This window comes from Pseudophryne corroboree, chromosome 3, assembly GCF_028390025.1.
Source record: "Pseudophryne corroboree isolate aPseCor3 chromosome 3, aPseCor3.hap2, whole genome shotgun sequence".
In the NCBI taxonomy this organism is placed as follows: Eukaryota; Metazoa; Chordata; class Amphibia; order Anura; family Myobatrachidae; genus Pseudophryne; species Pseudophryne corroboree.
Window position 1 is genome coordinate 475245486 of NC_086446.1, and position 18643 is coordinate 475264128.

Sequence of the window (18643 nt, forward strand, 5' to 3'; positions counted from 1 at the left end):
CCACAAGGCAGCCTGCGTATGTACCACCGAATCCTGTGGGTAAGGCAAGTGTAATAACATGTTTTTCTTGTAACAGACCGGGACACTTTGCACGAGAATGTAGAACAAAGAATGTACAAAGATCTTTTCAACCCCCTAGACAACAACACAACACACGACATTGGGAGCAGGGTCCACAGAGGCGGAGTTTTGAGCCACATACAGGGGAAACAAAAAGGTATCCCCCGAACAGAGATTGGCATGCCTCTGGTAGTTCCCAGCTAACTCCCTCACAAGTAGTTGCTGCCAGCGGGATTCAGGGAGGTCAGCATACCCAATAGGGGTGTGGCCATACCTGTAATCTGCACCCAGTTAAGTTGATTGCTAGTCTTGGAAACGAACCAGAAATTGCAATCAATGTGGCTGGTAAAACTTTAAACTTTCTTGTAGACACAGGGGCGGCCAAGTCAGTGATAAATTCGACAGTGGGCATGAGAACCACTGGTAGGACAATTCCAGCCATGGGAGTAACAGGAGTAGTCCAGCACTACCCTGCTAGCAAACCAGCCGAGATTACAATAGGGCCTTTGCATACCAAGCATTCCTTTTTGCTGGCTGCATCTGCACCAACTAATCTCCTGGGAAGAGACTTACTATGTAAAATGGGTTGCGTCATTTATTGTACCCCTGAAGGTGTATTCTTGGACATTCCTGAGAATCACGCTCAGGAAGTACGAGACATGTTAGACTCCCCATCAAAATTAATGTCACATTCCATTATGACAAATAGGAATCCATCCCAAGTAGAAGAGATGATATCTCAGATACCAGAGTCACTTTGGACAAAAGATGGACAGGACACTGGATTAATGGCAAACGTAGCTCCAGTAGTTGTGCAAGTAAAAGATGGTAGGATAGCTCCAAAAATCCCACAGTATCCTCTGAAGCCAGAGGTGGAGCTAGGAGTTTTTCCCGTAATAGAGCGCTTGCTACAACAGGGCATTCTAGTAAGAACGTCCAGCACCGCAAATAGTCCCATCTTCCCTGTTAAAAAGAGTGGGGGGAGGGGTTACAGGCTAGTGCAGGATCTAAGGGGGATTAACAAAATAGTTGAGAGTCAGTTCCCCGTAGTGCCTAATCCAGCTGTCATCCTAATGCAAATTCCTCCCATTGCCAAATTTTTCACTGTTATTGACCTCTGCTCCGCTTTCTTTTCGGTACCTCTGCACCCTGACAGCCAATATTTGTTTGCATTCACATACAGAGGAGTCCAATACACGTGGACTCGGTTACCCCAAGGTTTCATAGATAGTCCAAGTATATTTTCTCAGGCTTTGCATGATTGTTTACAGTCTTTCCAACCAGACAGTGGATCAGTATTGATACAGTATGTGGACGATTTATTACTGTGTTCAGATTCACTGGAAGCATCTCTGAAGGATACGAAACAGCTCCTGTTTCATCTTTCAGACACAGGTCACAAGGTTTCCAAAGACAAGTTACAATTATGCCAAGCTAAGGTAAAATATTTGGGACACTGTCTAACACAAGGACTGAGACACCTGACCGCTGATAGAATCCAAGCCATTAGAGACATGACACTGCCACAAACCCAGCAACAGATCAGGACGTTTTTAGGAATGTGTGGGTATTGCCGTAATTGGATCCCAGGGTTTTCCATATTGGCGCTACCTTTGCAGGAAATGGTCTCTTCAAACAAACCTGATCGCATTTCGCATACAGACGAATCTGAAACAGCATTTGAGAGACTCAAACAGTGCCTAACGCAGGCACCAGCACTAGGTATGCCAGACTATGGGAAACCCTTTGAACTATACGGAACAGAAAGTGCTGGGTGCGCAGCAGGTGTACTAACACAAAAACACGGTGATGCCAGCAGGCCAATTGCATACTACAGCGCCCAGCTAGATACGGTAGCGCGATCCCTCCCCACATGCTTGCGTAGCGTTGCAGCGATAGCATTGCTAGTGACGAAAAGCGAAGATGTCGTGCTAGGCCACAACCTCACAATCCATACACCGCATGCGGTATCTGCCTTATTGAATTCTGCCCAAACCAGACACGTCTCATCTGCAAGGTTTACAAGATGGGAATTGGCATTAATGGCCCCCGTAAACATCACCATAAGGAGATGCAGCGCATTAAATCCTGCAACATTTCTCCCAGGTGTGCCTGGTCAGACACAAAGGGTGGAAGGTGAGAGTGATGGGGAAGGAGGATTTAATGCAAAGGAAGATACACATGATTGTATGGAATATTTGACCCAAAATTTTACCGCAAGGCCTGACATCAGTGACAATCCACTGGAAGATGCAGAACTCACGTTCTACACGGATGGTAGTTGTCACAGACAGTCAGACTCGGGAGACTTGTGTACTGGATACGCAGTCGTAGATGACCAAGACACCATAGAAGCGGAACCGCTAGGCCCACCTCACTCAGCCCAGGTTGCTGAACTGGTCGCCCTAACCAGAGCATGTGAATTGGCTAAGGGTAAGTCAGCCAATATCTACACCGATTCCAGATACGCGTTCGGGGTAGTCCATGATTTCGGAGCGCTATGGCGGCTCAGAAATTTCATGACGGCGGCTGGTACACCGATAGCGCATGCAGCTCATATAAAAAGGCTTCTAACAGCAATACAGGAACCCGACAGAGTGGCTGTTATCAAATGTAAAGCACATACATATAGCCAAGACCCAGTATCCCTTGGTAACAGCCGAGCAGACGAAGCCGCAAAGCTTGCAGCTGCTACCCCCACACGGACAGACACCACACAGTTGATGGTATTTAATACCATCAACACACAGAAGTTGTGTGAGATGCAGAATCTGTGTTCCACACAGGAAAGAGCAGTCTGGAAGGCAAAGGGATATGGCCAGGAGTCCTCAGGGCTCTGGACGGATGGACATGGTAAACCAGTGGCCCCCAGGGCATACCTTCCATGTCTGGCTGAAGCAGCTCACGGGCTGACTCATCTAGGCAAGGAGGGGATGTGCAAATTGGTAAGAGCATACTGGTGCGCCCCAGGATTCTCCTCTCATGCGAGTAAAAGAGCAATGTCATGCCTTACCTGTCTGAGAAAGAATATTGGAAAAGCAATACCTACAGAACCATCCCATATCCCACCTGCCGGCGGCCCTTTCCAGGTAATACAAATTGACTTCATTCAATTACCCCCATGTCGAAATTTGAAATATGTACTTGTCTGTATAGATGTTTTCTCGAATTGGGTCGAGGCTTTTCCAGCAGCTACAAATACCGCTATGTTTACAGCTAAGAAAATTGTGCAGGAATTTGTATGTAGATATGGTATCCCTAGAATCATTGAAAGTGATAGGGGTACCCATTTTACAGGTGATGTCTTTCAAGGAATGTGTAAGTTGATGGGAATTGATAGTAAGCTGCACACTCCGTACCGTCCACAGGCGAGTGCGAAGGTCGAAAGAGTGAACAGCACTATTAAAAATAAATTGAGTAAAGTAATGGCAGAGACAGGATTGACGTGGCCAGAAGCTTTACCCATTGTTTTGTATAGCATCAGAACCACTCCCAGGTCCCCTCTTAATCTGTCTCCTTTTGAAATTCTGTTTGGTCGACAACCGCATGTCATGATTAACCCTCAGGATGATTTGAAATGTAACAATGAAGTAACTGTAAAGTACTTGATTAACATGAGTAAGCAGTTGAGGAATCAAAATGATAATCTGAAGTTGATGATTCCTGATTTACCAGATAGTAATTGTCATGACATTGAACCTGGGGATTATGTAATGATACGAAATTTTCTACGCTCAGGTTGTCTTATTGATAGATGGGAAGGACCATACCAGGTCTTATTGACTAGCACCACAGCATTGAAGGTTGCTGAGAGAGAGACTTGGGTCCATTCATCCCACTGCAAAAAGGTTGCTGATCCAGAGAAGTCCCGCGATAAGGAACAGACGGTAGAGGTTGTATCACTGGAGTGTCTGTTCCAGGAGGATTGAGGCGGCACCTGAGCCTTGAAAATCGAAAGCAGCTGTCGACTCCCCTCTCCCTTTTATTGTTTTTCTCCACTTCCCAGCCCCTCTCCCTTAAAATTTCTTTTTCCCCCTTCTCATTCTTCTCTATTTCCTCCTCAAAGATGGACTTGCCCCAAGAGACTGTGATCCGGATTTTGATGTTAACCATGATGTTGACCAGAGCAGTCTGTTCCGGCGAGAGTACCATAGAGGTCGAAAGAGGTTCTGGAATGGGTTCCGATTATGATGATGGAGGCGTAGTTTTCCAAGATCAACCAAACCAACAAGCAAAGGCGAGTATCAGAAAACGATCCGATAGAAGAAATTGTGATGGATTGTTAGCTGAAGAAAATTGTATCTGTAGGCTCTGTGATAATCTGGTTGAAGATGGATGCATAAAGAAATGCCAATCTAGTTTTAATATCCATATAGACCGGCATCCATTGAGTGACTATCACTCCTTAGTGGGTAACGTATTAAACCAAACAGATTGTTGGGTATGCTCTCAAGTACCTCAGGGTCACAGCAAATCAGGGCTAGTACCATTTCCTTTAACGTTAGGGGAGGTACTTGAGCTAAGTGGTGGGAGACCGGTGGACCGGAGGTTTAATATCTCCAGCCCTCCTAGTTTGAAGCTCCACCAATACCATGTGGATAGGTCCCTCTTATGTTTTAACATCTCCAATCCCAGAAAACCGGGAAATTGGGAAGTGTCATGGAGCAACCTTACCATGACCTTTTCACACAGAGCAGATAGAATGCCTACAGATACAGAGCTCGTACGCCACATAGCCAGTAGAGGAAAATCTTTTCGGTATCGATATACCTTAGGAAATAGGATTACTAGAGTTGGAGAGGTATCACCAGGATACTGTGCACATGTCATACAAACTGATACGTGCATTAAGCAGTTGGAAGAATTAGGGTCAGGAGATTTCACCTGGAAGGTTTGTAACATGGTCATGTCCTTCTCCGTCCCTTATGTTCTCCCCGATGATGCATATTTCATATGCGGGAGAAAGGCGTACAAGTGGCTTGCCCCAAACTCTGAAGGATTGTGTTACATTGGAAAAGTATTGCCTGAAGTGATGACTGTTACACATGACAAAATGAAGGACATACACCGTGGTGCCCAAGCTCCTTATACTCACACTCACTACGAGCACCGGGTTAAAAGACAACTGTCAGAAAGGTTAGAGCATCCGGCCTCTGATCTTATCCATGAATCCACCGGGATTCAGGTTCTGGTAGCGTTAGATTTCACTCGTACCGCTCGGGGAGTGATGAATTATAAATACATTTCCGCACTCGCCAATTTGTTAGATAATATCACTGAAATGTATGATGACACGTTTAGATACACTGGAAGAGAACTTCAAGCTTACAAAACAGAACTAGTTCAGCATAGGATGGTTCTTAATTACCTTACAGCAGTAACAGGCGGATATTGTGTTACATTGGCAACACAGTACGGCATAAAGTGTTGCACGTATATCACAAATAGCACCGAGGATCCGGTAGAGGTCATAGACCAAAAGATGGACGATATTCTCCAATTGAAGTGGGAATTTCGTCGAAAACACAATCTCACCCTTGCTGCTGTAGGTAATGAGCTGACTGGTTGGGTGTCATGGTTGAACCCGCGAAATTGGTTCTCCGGTTTAGGAGAGTGGGCTCAAGGAGTCATAATGGATGTTGGAAAGTTTCTACTATGTATCTTGGGTGTCGTTATATCGATTGGATTGATATTTAGATGCGGGCAGGCTTTAATGAGGTGCAAACAAAGTACAAAAGTGATGAGCTTGAGGAGTGAGGAAACTGTAATTAACCTGGATTTGATTTATGACCCAATGATAGAAACCAGGATGTGATGAAAATGCGATTATACGGTCCGTTTCTTTCACCTGTTTTTCTGCTTTTCTCCAAGATACAAAGACCCCCTTGGAAGAGGAAGCTGACGAGACGAGATGTATACAGACAACGGATTGACCAAAGAAGAAGATTTGACAACTTTAAATATGGACACTTGATGAACTTTGCCATGGATCCCCAGTTTCCCTAGTATTTTTAAACTCACGCTAGCCCAACATTTTTGTAAATCTGATGGCACTGACAAAGCTTGTTGCTCATGCCTAAGGAGCAAAACAGCGCAAAGAAGACGACTCTCAACAGATACCGAACACAACTTCGACGACAGATGTACATTTCCCTGACATAGAATATCATTGCATTTTTCGTAAGTGTTCTTTATCTTCATCTCTACAACCCTCAGGTAACGACACACATAGACGATAGGGAATTCAGGCACAGATATCAGCAACCACATACCTCCCCCATTCATGTATCATCAACTAAAATGTGCATCCCCATTTTGTTACAACCACAGCCGAAATGAGCTCGGTAAAGTTTGACAGCCCATCCACAGACCTGTACCACAGGATAAGAAGGAATTCAAATGTATACTTCGCAATACCTCGAAGCTTGATTTACCACACGTACGGCACGATGATACATGACCCTCCAAACATGGACTCATACACACATGCTTCTGCTTTCTCACTAGGTCATACCCTCTTCACACCTTCTCCTCTCTCCTCCCCTACCCAACCATGGAAATCAATTAACCCCTGACTTACATTTTTCTCCTTAAATGTTTTGTGGCAGTTATTATTGACTGCCAAAGGGTGGACTGTCAAAGTCAGAAAAATGTCTCAATGCACGTTGCCATATTTGCACCGCACACTGGTCCGCGCTGCGCGTGCATGCGCTCTCCCGTGGATTCGCATACCCGCAATAACGTGCACTCGCAGGCGCGGTATGCGTATTTACGGTAGAGTTTATGTAGTCGTAGCGTGCGACTCATTCGTTACAAATGTTCACAATTAATGTAGTTTATAGATCATGGTCCCTTTGATAGATTCTGAAAGTTTGGTTAAAATACAATGTCCCAGAGCTGAGGAATCCCTCTTTATATCGTACAAAGGGTCTAACAGGAATCATACAGCAGTGTTTGGTACCCATCGGAAGAGTATTTAATTAGCAATATTCCGGTGTTGGTTTGGAGCGTATTAATCGCTCGTGCGAATAGTTATGGACATAAGAAGTTTATGTCCATTTCTATTAATTACACATACTCAGGTATGCGGCGGGAAACCCAGTTTCCCACCCACCTGAGCTGTTGGAAATCGTCACAGCCCACCTGTATGAATCACCCTATGACCTTTTGTTATGATGCAGGGCCGAATCCCTTCGGCCAATGGACAATGGGATTGTAGGACCAGGAGATTGCATTGTGTGTGGGGCATAAATAGGCAGGCCGACCACATCCAGCTCTCACTCTCTCATCAACGGTTATCTGCTGATAGCCGGGAGCTGGATATCGAGGCGCAGGCGATCATACCCTTTGTGCGTAAGTTTCTCTCCGTAATCATTGTCTTTCTGTGAGCCAATTTCTCTCATCTCATCTCTCTCTCTCTCTCTCTCTCTCTCTATCTCTCTCTGTTCTGTTCTCTCATATCTCCCCTAGACTAGGCTAGTATTGTATTGTATTAGATAGTATTGTATTGTATTGCATTTAGGTCAGTGTAGTATTGTCTTTTTGTATTTATTGTTTAGTTCTGTGGTTAGGAAGTCTCTGTTATATTGTAGTGTATCATTTGTACTGTTATCCCCTTTTACAAGTATATTAGATATAATACAGTTAATAGGCCTTGGAACCTAAACCAGCATCTGTGTATTTTCTATAGTGATAAGTGTTCACTTGAGCGTCGGTGACGCTCAAGCAGCTTTGTAGATAGTCAGGTTACACAAGGTTGCACTTACACCCTGTACCCACATTAAGGTATTCAGTGTATTTCATTGGTATAAGGTTTTATCATAAAGGTATAGTGTTGTGAGCGTCTGCATCGCTGGTGACCTCCTCGTGGTCTCGAGCGTAAGCTACGCCATAGCGAATCATTACCCTAGACATAACCAATAACGTGTCCTGTGATCCCTGGGCCGTGAGCGAACGTGACGCTTGAGCGTCTCGCCTACGGCTGAGCGATAGTTACGCAACTAGCGTACCATTACGGTACTTCTTCAGTAAACAGCGTACAGTGTTCTTAGCTTCATAAAGGGTTGTTTATACGACAAAGGAATTTAGCATTGTCAAGCCGCGATCGCGACCACTACCTCGGACCTCCTGCAGCACCAGCAGAGAGCTACAGTACATAGCTCTCTGCATAGTGAAAGTCCGGGGGGGAGCTACTGGCTGTGGAAGCTCAGCCACAGCAGCTCCCTCCGTCGTCACAGAACTCCTGCTCCCACTGTCCCTGGTGGTATGTATACCACCATTTATTTATATTTAAGTGTATTAGGTGATATATATATGTGTATGTATATACAGTGTGTGTGTCTGTGTGTGTGTGTGTGTGTGCATTTATGTATGTATGTATGTATATATGTATGTGCATTTATTTATGTGTATATATATATATATATATATATATATACACACACACACATACGTATATATATATATATATATATATACATACATACATACATACACACATATATATATATATATATATATATATATATATATATATAAATGCACATACATACATACATACATACATAAATACACACACATTGTGTATATATATATACATACATACATATAGACAACGCAAAACTGCGGCACTCCCAGACTTGCTTTTTAAAAAGTTTTTGAATAGGCGTCTTCCATTGCACTGTGAAGGAGCCGGGTTCCGCTCCTTCACAGCGGGATAAAAGATGCCTATTTAGGTATGTTGTCAGTACACACACTGTTTGTCTGTTTTATATGTTGTGCTTGAAAAGGGTGCTGTAGGGGCACCGAAACGTTGCACCTATGCAAGATGATTTTGCTTCACTAAAAATTTTTTAAAAAGCAAGTCTGGGAGTCCCGCAGTTTTTTCGTGGTCAGCATCTGTACCCACACTGAAGGCACCCCCGAACACAAACATTATCCAGCGCAGAGTGCCAGATCGATTTTTGTTTTTATATATATATATATATATATACACATATATACATACACACACACACAGAGTATATATATATATATATATATAGAGAGATATATATATAGAGATATATATATATATATATATATATATATATACAGCATATTATAATTATACACGCATACACACCCATGGAAACCCCCCTGAATAAATCCTGCGTTTGCCCCTGCCGACAGTCTGGATTCGGGCGCCAGCGTCAAGTTGTAGGTATTCTGACCAGTGTCGGTATTACGACTGCTGGCATTCCGAACACTGACTGGATCCCGGCCAGACTGTGAGACTGTATATGTGAGCAGCTGTTTGCAGCCACGCCAGGCTGGAGCCTGTGATAGACCTGTCAGAGACAGGACTGGAAAGACTTTGTGACTTTTTTGCAAACTAGCTGTTCAAGGATAGTCAGGGCTGAAGAAGTGACACAATGCCCTGAATGGGGGCTAGGCTGTTTGTTTTTCTGTTAATTTGTATTGAATGCTGCCCGTAAAGCTTTATTATTTCATTTATTCACTGGAAAAGCTGTTTTTGTACCCTGACTCTGCAGAAGCATTAGAAAACATGCTGGCCATCTGAAAATGTCATCATCTAAGATCCGCAGGCCATAGTGTCCCGCAGTGGGGTGAGCGGGAGTTGGGAGCTCCTGTCACTCGCTGTCTGCTGTAGAGCAGTGGTAAATAGTCGATGTGTGCATGCGCACAGCATCTATTCATGGAAGACAGAGGGACTGACAAATGACATAGACAGTAGACATGGCTTGCAACAGCAAGTTCGTGGGGCAGTACGGATGGTATAATGGTTAGCATTACTGCCTCACAGCACTGAGGTCATGGGATCGATTCCCACCATGGCCCTGTGTGGAGTTTGTATATTCTCCCCGTACTTGCGTGGATTTCCTCCCACAATACAAAAATATACTGGTAGGTTAATTGGATCCCAACAAAACTAACTTTAGCGCGAATGTTTGTGTGTGTGTACATGTGGTAAGGAATATAGATTGTAAGCTCCACTGGGGCAGGGACAAATATTCTCTGTAAAGTGCTGCGGGAACATGTATGCGATATATAAATAACTGGTAATAATAATAACAGCATTCCTGCAAAGCCACGCCCCTTTTGAAGTGGCCGTGTCCTCTTTTCATGCATGCATGCAAGTCCCATCCTGGGCACTCACGATGTTGGGAGGTATGTGCTACTTCTGTGCAGAGTTTGCTTCCGTGATGCGCTATGCCGCAGAAGGATGCAATCCATTTGCAGTGCGGATTTGCCATATAAGCAAAAGGGTGCGTATGCTCGCACCCATGAATCTCAGGATGCGGCAGTCGCACTGCGTATGCTACGCTGCACAGCAAGGCTGTAACAGGACACATCTGTATATACAGTATAAATTACACATGAAAACGACTCATTACACATATTTCCACAGTAAATTTTTATCATTTCAACTTAAGTAACAGAATTAGGTCTTTTTAGAGTCATAGGTGTGCGCAGGGGGGGGTGCCTGGTGCGCACAGGCACCCCCTAATGTCCGGCACCCCGATCTCACATGCCTGATGCAGTGAGCGCTGAGCAGGCTGATTACTGCACCCTGTCAGGACTGTATAACTGACCTGACACCTGGGTTAATCAAGGGTGCCACTGACACCGGCTTTCAAATTCCCAGCTCCACCTCCATGTACAAAAACAGCGTTATGTGACGTGATTATGTCATGCTGCTCGCACGCCCACCCGCCACACGCCGACCTCTCTCCTTCTATGTTATGCCAACGCCAGCCACTGATGAGGAGCAGCATGCAGCCAGCGTTCCTCTTAGGAAGACAAATTCAATACTGGCAGGCGGTCGGCAGCAGCATTGACATGTCACTCGTTTTTTCCAGCAGCAGCAGTACTAGTCTGCAACTGTCAGTGTCAGTGAGTGACTGACTTGTAAGTAAGCTGCTGCAGCTTGCAGAGGAAAGAGAGGGGGAACCAGACCAGGCTGAGGAGGAGCAGTGTAAGTGCAGTGAGTGCCATCAGGGGTGTTTGTTTGGTGCACACCACAACATCTGACAATGTATCTGCTTTATTAGGCTTGGTACAAAGGTGGATATTTTATATGCGTTGACCATCAATAGTTGGTGCTAGACACGGCCAAATGCGGTGCTAGACACACCCCTCCGACGGTGCACCCCCTAATAAAATGTGCTGCGCACGCCAGTGTTTAGAGTCTAATAGTCAAAATAGGTAATTTTAGGTACTAACACCCAGATTAGTCATTTAGGTCCTGTAGAAATTAAGAATGTTATTCCCTGGTACATAAAACATAAAAGGAAACTGAAATTGTGAGTGTAATGGGAAAGGATTAGAATAGGTTACAACCTAAGAATCCTAGGTTTGATAATAATTAATAATTTTATTTATATAGCGCTTTTTCTCCTACAGAACTGAAGGTGTGTGGCATAATGTGTAAGGGGCATTACTGTGTAGTGCATAATGTGTAAGGGGCATTACAGTGTGGTACACAATGTGTAAGGGGCATTACAGTGTGGTACACAATGTGTAAGGGGCATTACAGTGTGGTACACAATGTGTAAGGGGCATTACAGTGTGGTGCATAATGTGTAAAGGGCATTACGGTGTGTGGCATTATGCATATTATGTAAAGGGCATTATGGTGTGTGGCATAATGTTTAACAAGCACTACAGTGTGTGGCATATTGTGTATGGGGCATTATGGTGTGTGGCGTAATATGTAAGTATTACAATACTGAGGAAAAATTACAAATACTGTAAGGGGCATGAATCAGAAATTATAAAATAGTGCTATGGATTGTTTGAGGGAGGGGGGGGGGGGGGGGCAAACCGGTATCTTGCCTAGAGCCCTGTGTGATCTTAATCTATCTATGCTTGGAGCCAGTGACATTACTGAGAATGTAGCCTAACAATTCACTAGAATACAGTCAAATCCCTGAGAATACAGTTTAACAATTCACTAGGACGTAAGGTCTCTGTCCCCAGGACCCCAAACAGTTAACTTTTTCCATGTATCCTCACAGAATCACAAGTGAAATAAATAGCACCTCCTGTGGTACTTTTCAAAAGTATCAGAGTAATTAATACACCTGTTCGTCTCCTGGTGACCTGGAAAATGTGAACAGTTTGGGGTTCTGAGGACCAAGTTTGAGAACCATGGCTCTAGGAGGCAGTATCAGCAACAGCATCACTAAGAACCCAACCTGTAAATTAGCATTTACTGCCCAGATTAGGTTACAAAAAAGTTCTTGCTCAACCAATTATAGTGAAAATGCAAGATTAACTACTGTACATGCAGGATGCAACATTGTTCCATGTATCTTTCTCCATAGAATAAAAGCTACTGCAAAATGGGTAATGACTGATATGCAAATAATTATAATTGTCCATTATCGACTATCACTTTATGTTATTGTCTTTGTGATTTATATTGATGAAATGTGTGGGGGTGGGGGATTAGGCAATGTTGCTAAATCTAAATAAAGATGCATCCAACTCAGTTTATATTTCAATGATAGCTTTTGTTATGTTATAAACAATGCAGAGCTGAAACATAACTTTGTGTGTTTTCAGTCAGTTACATAAAAGTTGGGTCTATACTGCATCTGTTACTAACTAATGCAGTGGTTCCAAACTTTTTTTGTATCACGGCGCCCTACAGTATCACAATTTTTTCACGATACCCCTAGGCCAGAAGTTTCTTATTGATAAATTTAGAAAAAAATATATTAAATGAAGTAAATTGTGTTTATATGTCATCCTTAGGGTCAACTGTGTGATGATGGACAAGGGCCCTCATTCCGAGTTGTTCGCTCGCTAGCCGCTTTTCGCAGCAGTGCACACGCTAAGCCGCCGCCCTCTGGGAGTGAATCTTAGCTTAGCAGAATTGCGAACGAAGTATTCGCAATATTGCGAAAAGATTTTTCTTTGCAGTTTCTGAGTAGCTCCAGACTTACTCTTCCAGTGCGATCAGTTCAGTGCTTGTCGTTCCTGGTTTGACGTCACAAACACACCCAGCGTTCGCCCAGACACTCCCCCGTTTCTTCAGCCACTCCCGCGTTTTTCCCAGAAACGGCAGCGTTTTTTTCACACACTCCCATAAAACGGCCAGTTTCCGCCCAGAAACACCCACTTCCTGTCAATCACACTACGATCACCAGAACGAAGAAAAAACCTCGTAATGCCGTGAGTAAAATACCAAACTTCTTAGCAAATTTACTTGGCGCAGCCGCAGTGCGAACATTGCGCATGCGCAGTTAGCGGAAAATCGCACCGATACGAAGGAAAAGAACGAGCGAACAACTCGGAATGAGGGCCTATATTTGCTCCAGTCTGTCCACATATTTTATGTTTGACAGACACTGGTTTTGCCTATTATATTGACCATAAATAATTTTAATTGGTCCTGGACCACCAACCTGGGGCACCCTAGCAAGTGTCTAGCGGCACCCCAGGGTGCCACGGCACACAGTTTGAGAACCACTGAACTAATGACACCTTCCTCATGATGTGTCCAAAATACAGCAACATATATTCAAGTACATTACTTATTCAGATAAATATCTGTTAACAGAGATTTGTCTCAGCCACTTGGTTATGTATGTAGAGAAAGTTTAGTAGTTGAGCAGGTACTTCCAACACATTTACCTTGCACCTAAAATTACATGATATTTTATGTGTTACAGATGTTTGGGAGAATTCAACATTCAGAGAAGTGGAGGATCTTCCCTGGAGGGTGTCCCTGAACAGATATCCCAGCCATGGACTCCTGGCTACAGCTCGTACACTGAGGTTGGGTGATAGAAAGACCATAGTGTCATTGGATAAAAAGATAAAGTCTAAAGTCACATTGGACAATACCACAGGGCTGAGAAAGACTATTGATCACCATGGCAATAGACTCCCAACAAGTGTCCTGGTGGAACACTCTTCTACAAATGAATATAGCAACTCACAAAAGCTTCTTCAGGATAGAAATCATCTTCAGTCTGCTTTAGTGTCCTCTCATTTTCTTTCTACCAAAATCAGCTCCATGCAAGAACAAAGAGACACCAAGACCATCATTTACAGTTTTTTGGACCATGAGAGTAACAGACCTGGTAAGATCAGTCCAAAAAACAACCTAGATCTTTCTCATAACTCAAGCAAAGTAGCCTGGATTATCAACAGGCACCCCTCCCGCATCCTCTATCAATTTCATGCCTTCAGGAAAGGTACTTTTATATCATAAACCATAGTTATGTGGCTATATGCTATTTTTATCTTGTAGCTATTGAACAAAATATATCTTCTATACATCGGTATACTGTGTTGAATGAATCTACTCATGTACTTTCTTTATAGAATCTGATAGCAAAGAAAGGATTTGTTTGTCTGAATGCCACAAAGAAAGGGATGAACGAGAGGCCTATTGTAACAGTGACTTTGGTAAGTAGGACAGTATAAATTATGTTGTACCTCAAGCAATTAGAAACAGGTATGTGCCAAAGAGAGGATGTTGTTTGGTTCCAACCAGAGATGCTGATTGAATAGGCGATAGAGACAGGATATTCTGCATTGGTAGGATAAGAGAAACAAGTGGCATGTTGAAAAGAGAGTTTATGTAGAAAGAAGACAAAGAGAACATATGTGAAGGGGAGTTATGATGGAGAGAGGACATATAGAGGGGTAAGATGATAGAAAAAGGACGTGTAGAGGGGAGATATGGAGAGAGGACATATGTGGAGGGGAGAGATAATAGAGAGAGGAAATGTAGAGGATGAAGATGGAGAAATTACATTTAGAGAGAAGCAATGATGAAGAGAGGCCATGTAGATGGGAGAGATTGAGAGAGGCCATGTAGAGAGGAGAGATGATGGAGAGAGGACATGTAGAGAGAAAATGATGGAAAGAGGACATGTAGAGAGGAGAAATGGCAGAGAGAGGACATGTAGAAAGAAGCAATGATGGAGAGAGAACATGTAGAGGGGAGATGATGGAGAGAGGACATTTAGAAAGAAGAAATGGAGTGAGGCCATATAGAAAGAAGGTACAGGACAGAGGTAACAGCTGGTACAGAACAGAGGGGACAGGAGGGACCAGACAGACGTAATAGCAGGGACAGGACAGATGGGACAAGGACATGACAGGGGGGACAGGACAGAGGTAACAATTGGTACAGGAGAGAGGGCACAAGGGCAGTACGGAGGGGACAGAGACAAAACAACCCAAAGGACATTTAGAGAGAAGCAATCATGGAGGATATGTAGAGTGGATAAATGACGAAGAGAGGATGTGGATAGAGGTTGTGTAGAGGGGAGAGAGGACATGTAGAGAGGACAGATGATGGATGGAGGACATGAAGAGGGAAGAGATGATGGAGAGAGGACATGTAGAATGAAGCAATGATCTAGAAAGGACATGTAGAGGGGAGAGATGATGGAAAAAACATGTGGTAGAGATTATAAAGAGAGGACATGTGGAAGTGAGAGATGGATGGAGAATATATAGATGGAAGAGATGATACAGAGTGTGCAGATGAAGGAAACAGTTGACTGAAAGACAGCATGTTAAAAGGATGATGGAGGATATGTGAAGTGGAGATATGATTAACAGAGAAATATGGGCATATATGAAGAAAGAGATGATAGAGATTATAGGCCTGATTCAGAGGTGGATGCTAACTGCACGCAATGGCAATGTTTGCTGCTGTGCACGGAGCCGCTGGTATCAGAAATTATGAGGCAAAGTTATGGACATTTCTGGGTAGGATCGGGGAGGAGGGATTTATTGAAGGGAGCTTTCACAAAGGTACACTGTGCTTGCCATAGGCTGGTGCAAGTGTTGATTGTAAATGCAATGGTGTGACAATCTAGAATCGCAAGGTCTCTCTGCACCCTAGACAAAGCTTTAGCGAAGCTGCCGCTAACCTGCACCCCCCCCAAACCAGGGCTGGCTCCAGGCACCCTGAGAAAGATTTTTTTAACTGCCCCCACCCCCATGCGCGCGCCGAAGGCAGGCGTGCTTCTGGGAAACTGGCCATCTCCTTGCAACTATATATTACATTATCAAACTATAAATATCTATCTATCTATCTATCTATCTATAAACACTCCCCCCTTCACACACACACACACACACACACACACACACACACACACACACACACACACACACACACTTAACAGCCTTACACATAAGGCCCACATTAGTGCTCCTAACACATAATGACCACAGTAACCGCTGCTTACACATACTGCCACCAGTAATGCCCCTTACACATAATACCCCCACTATAGTATAGTGCCAGATACACATAATGCCCCCAGTACAGTGCTAGTTACATGGAAGCCATTATATAGGTACAGGACAGAGGTAACAGCTGGTACAGAACAGAGGGGACAGGAGGGACCAGACAGACGTAATAGCAGGGACAGGACAGATGGGACAAGGACATGACAGGGGGGACAGGACAGAGGTAACAATTGGTACAGGAGAGAGGGCACAAGGGCAGTACGGAGGGGACAGAGACAAAACAACCCAAAAAAGTATTGTATTCCGGCGCAGAACTAATATGTTGGCAATAATGAAAAAAAATATATATATAGACTGCAGCTCTAAAAAAAGGAGCTCACTACTTCAGAGAACGTATTAACCACATACACAGAAAAAAAGTGCTGTCAGTCCAATATATATCTTTATAAAAAAACATTTAATGACCATCCAACATACACACAGCCAGAGTTTCACATGGGATCCGGTCTGAAGGTCGACACTGTCTAGGTCGTCAATGTTTAGGTCGACCACTATAGGTCGACATGGATGGCAGGTCGACAGGGTTTCTAGGTCGACATGTGCTAGGTCGACAGGTCTAAAAGTCGACATTAGTTTTTAAATTTTTTTTTCTTTTTATAAATTTTTTCATACTTAACGATCCACGTGGACTATGATTGGAACGGTAACCTTGCCTGAAGCATGGCGAGCGAACACGGTGCACTAATTTGGGTCCCCAGTCACTTTTTCCGAAGAAAACGAAGAGAAAAAATCTCATCTCGACCTTTAGACCTGTTGACCTAGAAACCCTGTCGACCTTCCATCCATGTCGACCTAGTGACTGTCGACCTATAGTGGTCGACCTAAACATTGTCGACCTAGATACTGTCGATTTGATGAACCACACCCGTTTCACATACAGTTGTATATCATATCTTTGTTACTATAATCCAGATAACGTACCACAATATATAGCACTAGGTTACTATTTTATTGTAACCGCAATGTAGCTGTAATATAACAGATGCCTTCTTCAACACACACAGCTTTATATTTGTATCACTGAGTTCTCCACAAATAGTTACTTCACTTCTTGCAACCTTAGCAACAATGTAGCGATATCCCTGTTAGTATTCCAACACATGCACTTAGTTGCTTAGTAGCCCAAGGATATTTTTCATTAGCCGTTGCGTATTGCTCACAGTGTCGTATCACACGTGTGGATACAAGCCGGAATATATAGAAAACGGAGCAGTCTCCTTATATTACCGCCACATTTATCCTCAGTGACGCACTGTCTGTCCGTCCGTCCTATTTGCAGTGCAGTAAATTATAAGTCAGAGTACCACCAGACCTAGGCACTAATGCTCTGGTGGACTCTGACCCACCAGACTTGTATCCACATGTGTGATGAATTACAACTAAGCCTACGGCATGCTTCACTATTTCTAATACTGTTACTCTTGGCTTGCATGAACTAACATATTTATAAATTGTGTCTATGTGAATGCACGACACTGTGAGCAATAAGCAAGCAGCTAATTAATATGTTGAAGACTGAAAAAAATCCTTGGGCTACTAACCAATTGAGTGCGTGTGTTGGAATACTAATGGTGCATACACACTATGCGATTTCACAAACGATATCGTTCATTTTCAGCCTTCTGAGAAATATAATTTCTAATATCACCCCGTGTGTATGCTACAAATGATAAACAGTGCGAGATCCCACGCATCACTATTGTCCCCCTCCGTCGCTCGTATATGCAGCTCAATTGTGACTTCTCATCCAAAACTGCATGTACGGGCCGTCCGCAGCATGACATCACTGCATGATATCACTATCATAAAGCGTATCGCATCTTGTGTAAGGACCTTAATAGGGATATTGCTATATTATTGCTAAGGCTGCAAGAAGTGAAGTAACTATTTGAGGAGAACTATTCATATAATAGAGTAGTACAGCTATGTATGTTGAAGAAGGCACCTGTTATATTACGGCCATTGCGGTTACAATAAAATACAAATAGTAACCTAGTACCATACACTGTGGAACGTTCTAGCTGGATTATAGCAACAAAGATATGATATATATTTTATGAGGTGGTTTTAACTGCATGTGAAACACTGGCTGTGTGTATGTTGTTTTGTCATTAAATGTTTTTATAAATAATTTATATATAAAAATTATAAAAAGACATTTGGATTGACAGCACTTTATTTTCTGTCTATGTGGGACAGGGACATGACGTTGGGGACAGGACCAGGACAGTAGAGGCAGGGACAGAACCAGGGCCGTCTTTTCGTATGGGCTCAATGGGCTCTTGCCCAAGGG

The 18643-nt window shown here is 43.5% G+C and overlaps 1 protein-coding gene across 2 annotated transcripts in view; it reads left to right on the top strand.

The window, feature by feature from the left end:
• The window catches only part of C3H17orf58 (chromosome 3 C17orf58 homolog), a 100997-nt gene that overhangs the window by 74607 nt on the left and 7747 nt on the right, over positions 1–18643 (top strand). The window contains exons 2-3 of one of the 2 annotated variants that reach the window (XM_063963625.1): positions 13743–14270; positions 14401–14484. In XM_063963625.1, coding sequence (XP_063819695.1) covers positions 13743–14270; positions 14401–14484 — 612 coding nt within the window. The remainder of the gene's footprint in view (positions 1–13742; positions 14271–14400; positions 14485–18643) is intronic. The other variant, XM_063963626.1, reaches the window with a different exon arrangement.